The 8,181-nt window shown below is 38.1% G+C and overlaps 1 protein-coding gene across 1 annotated transcript; it reads right to left on the bottom strand.

Moving 5' to 3' along the window:
* Nucleotides 1-682: 682 nt before the first annotated feature.
* On the bottom strand, nucleotides 683-5,928 carry LOC122085015 (probable protein phosphatase 2C 63). The gene is made up of 4 exons (XM_042653442.1): nucleotides 5,295-5,928; nucleotides 4,823-5,196; nucleotides 2,074-2,310; nucleotides 683-1,395 (listed from the first exon to the last, which is right to left on the bottom strand). Exons 1-4 carry the CDS (start codon nucleotides 5,548-5,550, stop codon nucleotides 1,126-1,128), a joined length of 1,137 nt encoding a protein of 378 aa, XP_042509376.1. The 5' UTR covers nucleotides 5,551-5,928; the 3' UTR covers nucleotides 683-1,125.
* Nucleotides 5,929-8,181: the final 2,253 nt, after the last annotated feature.

Here is an 8,181-nt window from a genome sequence, read left to right as displayed (position 1 = left end):
TATTTCTCTGTTTTAGTGATGAGAATACGGTGTGGGGTGGGTCCTAATTGTATGTCTGGGGGATTTTTTTTTTTTTTTACAAAATTAGAGGAATGGATAAAGCTCCGGCGCACAGCCATGTTGAGAGTGCGTTGGCTGGTCACGTTGCCGTTTCTGAGGCCAGGGACCCATTCAGCTCAGACTCTTTGTTCTCGGTTCACTGCCTTGAGTAGTCCCCATTTCTGCAAGAAAGGGTGACAACTTTTTTTTTGATAGACAGAAAGGGTGACAACAGAGCATGGGTTTTCCCAGAACAATCACTAGTTAGTGACAAATGACCTCTTAATTGTGAGGTTTTGGTCCTCGCCAACTGAGCTTCCTCTTGGGGTAATACCAGTTCACAAAGAGGGGATAGTAGATGCCATGTCAGAGAATTTGGCTACCTCAGTCATGACATAGTTCCTCCAATCCTTGTAGTCACAGAACGATGAAAATGCTCAAAGTGACATTCACCCATCACTCCTCAAGCGTACGGTGTTGAACCTGAGACCACATAAAAATGCAGTTGGACACGATCCCGTCCCCAACCTGCAGCTTGGTTCTACAAATGGAATCAATATGGTCATGCGACGCACATTTACGATTGATTAACTCTGTCAAAGCATCCATCCAACAACCACACTTAGGCAGGAGGAAGAGTATATATAGCAACGGGAACAATCACCTATAACCAAAATTTCATGGTAATAACAATGAAAGCAAAATGCAAAAGAATACAAAAGTCACCTCTTTGATCAGTTCATGCCTACTGCAGACTGCCACCCCTCCCCCATTTACTGAAAAAAAGGGAAGAAAACTAAACTGCTCCAGACCGCTACCAAGAACCTGACCAAATCCTGGAACTGAGGTTGAAACTCAGAACAGATTGGAGAAGTCACATGGCAGCTTGGATTTATCAAACAATCCCTCAACTCCGTTATGTACACCCACCACCCGACTGTATGTTTACTTATTGGACATCTCTCTTTGTCCTGCCTTTTGACACCCATGTATCCTTTTTATAAAATTTACATGCTTGTATTTTTTGAATTATTGCTCTTTTTCTGTCAGTAACTTGGTGTCCATCCTTCAGCTTGACAGGTTCACTCAAGATAAAGTGTGGATACGATCTTCTTCTGCATCATCTGTGTTAAGAGAGAAGATGTCAACAGGAGCAGTCGTGCCGTCAACAGCACTGTACTTGAATCTACTGCTAGAAGAGCCTTGGATGTGATCAATATAAATCACAATCACAGTGATATCATCATGGAAATGCCTTCTGATTCCCTTCTCTATCCTCATAATGTCATCATATCTCATCTCCCTCTTCCTTGCAGCCTCCTGAAGGGCAGCACTCACTAATCGCTTTGCTATTCCCTGACAAAGAACGCACCACAAAAACAACTTCAGGCCATGAATGTCTTGTCAAAAAACACCAGAAATGAGGAACAAAAACAGTATAAAATCATGGATTGAGTTAAGATGTTCCATATCAAATCCGCAGAGTTGTCAAAGGCTCAGGCTTGGGTTGGGACTTCAGACATCGTAGGTCCAGGCTAACAGTTAGTGAGCCACTCTACGTCCACATAAGCTTCACCCATAGCCTAAACTCGTATTAGATTCTGACGCACCTTTTCCCCAAATGAAAATGTGGGGACAATCCTCAGAACGAGGATTTACAACTCAGAATCCAGGGGCAAGCCGATCCAGGCTGGGTATCCATGGTAAACATTGGTAAACAGACCTGGTCAGCGAATTGATTAGGGTCCAGTTTTGCATCAGTTGATTGGGGCTCCACCACTACTAAGTAGGCTTGGTGGAGTTGCCTTATCTGATCCAAATACGTAAAACAATGACCCAGACTAGCCCAATACCCCAGGAGACAACAATTATGTACAAGCAAATATTGAACATGCTGACAAGGAAGCCCCTATAGCCCAGCCCAGCCCAGCCGATCCCATCATACTGACAACATTTTTACCCCAGTGAATGCATAAATACTAAATAGCAAATAGTAATGGAAATGATAAGGCAAGGTAGCAATGCAGTGCTTACAGCTCTTGGGTTGTTGAACACAATTTCTACGGCTGCTTCATCACTTAGCTGCTCCCACAGTCCATCTGATGCGAAAATCAAGAATAAGTCATGTGGCTTTAGCTTTCTAATCTGGATTGAGGGTTCCGCTGTCATCACTGGTCGTTTAAGAGGGACCGGAAATCCAAATTGCTGGAAAAGGGGGTCCCTATTGAACTCAGGTTTTTTGAGATAGATATCTCCAATAGATCTTGACACCTAGAAAACAGATAAATCATTAGAAAAGCATACCTCTAATTTTCATCAGACAATTCTGAATTACGAATGACATGAAAAATAGTACCCAACAAGAGAGAAATTAACTTCAGTATTCTTCAAACGAAATTTCCCATATTTTATATATGAAGTCTGAGTAGAATAGATCAGAGAAGTTCCAAAAGTGACCAACAATGTGTAGATAAACTAGCATATCCAGGCTACAGCTGTGCTTGAAAGCCTGAAAGTGCATGCTAGACCCAAAGATGAACTTCAAGTCTTCAAAGGAAAGCATTAATGTTAATCACCTTACATGATGATGAGCAATAATGCAATATTATGACACGATAGACAAGGACGTAACCAGAATCTACAGGGAAATTTGCATATCCTGAGTAGTCTAACAGTATTCTCTTCCTGGTCTACATGTACATACCAAGTATTGAATAAATACAACATTTTTTTTTTTTACTTAGAAGCACGAGAGTGTGCCCCAAGAAGCATAACATGTGATCCCTCAAAGGATAAATGACAAAGAGATAAGGCATTTGGCACCTTTTCTGCAACACTGATTTGATCCATGAGTATAATGGAATATAAGGACCCCCACCCCTTTTTTTTTTTTCCTCCTTCCCTCTTTTGTTGTTCGCGAGATAGAACATAAGGCTTTTACTAAACCAAAAAGAACAAAAAGAAAAGAAGAAAGACAAAGGTACAGAACAAGATAATGTCTAAAGAGGGGTTTATGTTCGAAGAGAATCATCAAAAGATAACGACAAACAATATCTTGTTTTACAGCTCCTTCCTTCATGACCTATATACAAATAATGGCGCATCCAGCATCTCTTCTTTCGAAGAGTTGAATTTCATTTCCCTACGACAAAACTGGGGATTGTATTTTCCAGCCAATAATTGATCATTACTTACGAAATCATCCTCGCACATAAAGATAACTTTCCAGCCAAGATTTGTAAAATTATTGAGCAACCTTCAAATAACCAACATTTCTTTAGAAGGATTTTTTTTTTTTTTTTGGGGGGGGGGGGGGGGAGGTGAAGCACACATATTTTTTTGAGGGTTTGGAAGCTAGAAGAGAAATGATGCGGGAAGAGTTGTTGCAACCTTAAAAGGATCATATGAAGTGAAGGCAGCAGCCAAAGAAAATGCTTGTGCAATAGTAGAGGCCATCATCACCCATGGAAAAATCACAGTTGATTTTTTCTTTTTTTGGGTGGGGGGTATTCTAGGGCATACAAAAGGTGGAACATAGAAATAGCTAAAGAGAAAAAAAAAGGGGGGGGGGGGAGATAAAGGTTAAAAGAAAAGAAAAAGTAGGAAGATATAGATTCTTCAAGAGGTATGGACTACAATCATTCAGCATCAATAGGAACTTTTCCACCTATCCTATATCTTAAGCATCTGACTAAATCTAATTTCCATATGGCAAAAACACAAGACACACAGACACACACCCACACAGAGAGAGAGAGAGAGAGAGGGTCTTCCAAGATGGATAGATTTTCTGCTTGGCTGTCTGATATAGGCAGACACTATAAACATGTCTTTTTCTGCCTATCACTGAAATGTGATATAAAGAAGATAACCAATGATATAAACTATTGTAATCTTATTTGAAATTATAAATCATCATCTAAGCACAGTCAAAAGCACACATAATCCATTTTCCGGTTATGCCTTTGTTTTTGTGTATATGATGCAACTTACTCATGCTAGTACCCCCATGCAACATTGGCAGTATAAGATTATTAATAATAAGAAACAACTGCTGAATGGAGTGATAAATATATGAAAGCTTGTAAAACTAACAAATCCCAAAGCATCTAACATACATTTCATCATCGGTAAACCATAAATTTCTTACTGCCCTTCCAAATAATTTGATTTCCTAGGTACACAAGTAGCCATTAAATGCAAATTATGCCCACAAAAGTTACCAGAGGTTTGAAAGTGTCAAATCCGCATAGAATGAAAAGATAAATCATTGATTTGTATAAGTATCCAGAGTAGAACAACTGTCTAGAACTGCGAAAAATGAGTTAACAAGACAATAGGTAACATCCTTTTCTGTACCAAATTATAGATTCCATGAAGCTTACACCATAAAGATAGACCATAAATAGTATTCAACACCAACCCGCAAGCTAATTCATGCTTCAGAGCTTGATGGATTTGCTATGTAACTGCAACTTTCTATTCAAACCAGATTGAACTAGTATAAAGTGGCAGAACCCACAAGGATCCAATTTGCCTTCGAATTCAATGAGTAACTTTCGAATGAGCTTTCCTAAGATCCACTTTCCCCAGCAAAATTAAATCATTAATGATCATGATCGGTACTCGCCCTAGACTGTACATCATTCATAGTCCAAAAGAACCATCAACAATCATGAATGGAGAAACACATGGAGAGTTGGAAAAAGAGGGAATCAGAGTAACACAGTGACAGCAGAAGCACCAAGAACAAGAAAGTCGAAATCATAGCTCTCGATAATACCTGAATTATGCCCTTAATCCGCCAAACTCCACGACTGTTAACCACGATATGAGAATCATCGGGATGGAGCGCCTCGACCTCCTTTCTCACCTCCTCAACTGCAACATTGTGATCGGTGGACAACCGTTCCGCCACCACGGGGATCTTCCGGCCCTCGGATGCCCTTCGGCCAAGAACGGCCCTGGAGTCCCCAAGATTGGCTACATACAGAACATCATTAGAGATGGCCCCAACCAAACAGCACGACCCCACTGATGCGATCTGCGGGCGGGCCGGCCAGGAACGCTTCACCAGATGCAAGAATTCCTCCTCAGTGGCATCGAACGCTTTCTTTATGACATCTGCGGACAATCCCCCTTGCTCCGTGGCAAACTCTGTAGAAATACAGGAACTTAATTTAGTAAATTGTCGTAACCAATAGGAAAAAGAGCAGAAAGGGAAATAAAACAGGTAGAAGAATAAGATTGGGTACTTTGAAGATGAGGAAATAGGTGGCCGTTGATGAAGCGAGACGCTTCGGGGCCGCCGTGGCCGTCGTAGACGCCAACGTAAGTGGCGAAAGGAGAGGTAAAAACTTGGCTTTGATCTTCAAGGGATGAGTTAGCTTGAACGACTGCGATCGAATAATCCCCAGAGGCATGTGGTTTCAAGTCCATGTGCCAGAGAAGTCCGTCGCCTCCTCTTCTTCCGAAGCATCGCTCCAGTGGTCGGTAACACGAACGCAGCATCTCCTTGTCCCTCTCCTTCTCTCTTTCTCTGTAGAATTGCTTAGATTGATTCTCAGTTTCTTCTGGATTGCTGGAAAGCTACGCAGGGCTATGCGTCTGTGAATCTGGACGCAGAAGGCGAAGGAGAGGACACGGAGTTATTGGGAAGATACCGAGTGAAAGAGAGACGAAACTAACTGTTAAATGTTATGTTTGATTTTGGGTTGGGTTGGGTTGGGTTGGGTTGGGTATTAAGTGTTTGTGAAAAAGCCGTAGCGAAGCCGCGTCATGAGACGAAGACGAAGACGAGTGCCCACTACTAATACGCGTGAAGTATCATCAACAACCAACAGCGAACAGCTTCTCCTTCTCTGTCTCTCGACTCTTTCCTTCTTATCGCCACTTAACAATCGTGTAGATGAGCTTATCTTTAGTACTCTCTACTTAATTACTTCTAAAACTCCATTTTTTTACAAAACAAACAAACTCTATTTGGCTAAAATATAACATGTGACGATGACGAAGACATCTGATTTGTTAAAATTTCTACCTTTGCTTTATCGTTGGGGCCGTTTGATAATGTTTTCAAAAACGTGTTTTTTTTGTTTTTTGTTTTTATTTGTCAGAAACGGAAAAAAAATCCCAAAAACTGTTTGATAAACCTATTTTGTTTCATTAGTTTTTAAAAATATAAATAAAAATTTATGATTATTTCTATGTTTATAAACGATTTTGTCAAAATAAGTCAAACTTATTTTTCCTTTTCTTGGAATGACTTATGGGTAAAAAAATTGATGGGACCTCGATGAAAAATTGTATCTCCGAACCTAACATTTACCTTATCTAGCGGTTTTCCAAAGTTCAAAAATTCTCTAAGAAAATGAGAAGAAATACATCGAATTTTTTCTTTACTAATGGAAGCTTTAAATCCACATCTATTAATTCCTTTGATGATTTTTTCCAATTCTTTCCGGACACTCATGAATCGATTACTAAGTCATTACTGATGATTAAAGTTTGAATTCCTCAGCAAAATGCATATTGACCCAAAAAATCTACCCAACATTACTCAATTTGATAAACAGGTTTATCAAATACCAAAAAGCTCTGTTTTTGATAACAGAAATATGAAAAATCAATTATATTATTTTTAGACACAAACAATAGAAATATTATCAAACGGTGCCTTAATCTCTTCTCTCTTTTCACTATTCTCTTATAAACTTAGAAACTTGAAACTTGAAACTTGAAAATTTGAAATTTGAAATTTGAAAATGATGAGTCTTTACTATTGGTGTGATCGTAATAGGGATGTGGAATACTCCCATTATTTATTAATTTAAAGTCTTCTCCGTTGTGACGTGCGGGAAATCCGTGGTTGTGGTTGACGAATTGGGTCCGCCACTTTCTGTGAAAATCACCAGGTTGGAAAAGTACTCTTCTTGATTACATATCAACAAAAGCCGTTGTACGTTTCGGTTTTAGTTATTGTTTGCGGTATCGGGTGATCCGTATCTGTGTTGTTAACCCCATCATTTCCGATACCATATTTATGAAACAGTACAGATTAAGGATAAAATAGTAAAAAAATTAAGGGCAAAACTGTCCAATACAGCCTGATCTGTTTCGATATAAAATTGGTTTCAGAGGTGACCAATAAATGATTCGATATAATGCACTAAAACAATGGTTCTAGTAATTGGGATTGGTCTTGAGTCCCGATTGATAACAATCTAGAACGCCCAAAGTCAGATTGGATATGACGGATTTATCCTTGTTTTTCTTTTAAAAAATTAGAATTTTTACTTTATATCTTTAGTCCATATTGATCCACCAATATGGGATTGCCTCATATTCGATACTAGCTCTTACGTCTTATTCAAGGGATGAGATAAAAGTTGTAACCCTTTTGTAATTACCTCTTATTTTAGTCTTAAAAATTATTTAATGCAATATCTAGAAAAAGGGTAAGAAGTTTTTCTTTTAGTTAAAAATTATTTATTATAATATTTATATAAAATGATAGGAGTTACCCTCCTTAAAAAGAAAAGTATGTAATATTAAAAAGTAAAAAAAAAAAAAAAAAAAAAACAAAAGCTACAATTCTTTTTTTCTAAAATCTTGATTACAAAAATATTTTTTCAATAAAAGGTGAATTATTATTGTCACAACGGTCTATAATTTTTTTTTCCAAAATATCACATAGCACCTATTACTTACATAAATAATAATAATAGTAATATAACATAACACCTATTCTGCCACGGGGGATGATATGTCTATTCTAATTGTTGGATAGAGATGATATGTTTTACATAACTCACGTACCAAATATCATTGTCTGATTCAATTAAACATCTATACCTCCTTTTGTATTAATACACATTTCATGTAAGTCGATTTATATGTATCAATATTTTAAATATTATTGTAGACTCGAGAACTCAACTCTAGGTGGGAAACAAGCGATCTAGATTCAAAATGCCACAAAAAAAAAAAAAAAAAAAAAGGACAAAAAACGACCGTTTCTGATTTTGTCTTTTTAATCTTTTGAAAATCTGGAATTTCGAAACTCTGGCTCTGAGTCACCACCTGGCTAAATTGAAACCCAAAAGGGTTTTGATCTTGAGTTGTTGACATTTTATTTTTCTT

The sequence above is a fragment of the Macadamia integrifolia genome, chromosome 7 (genome assembly GCF_013358625.1).
Source record: "Macadamia integrifolia cultivar HAES 741 chromosome 7, SCU_Mint_v3, whole genome shotgun sequence".
In the NCBI taxonomy this organism is placed as follows: Eukaryota; Viridiplantae; Streptophyta; class Magnoliopsida; order Proteales; family Proteaceae; genus Macadamia; species Macadamia integrifolia.
The sequence above is the reverse complement of the archived record's forward strand: the minus strand, read 5'-3'. Positions and strand labels throughout refer to the sequence as shown.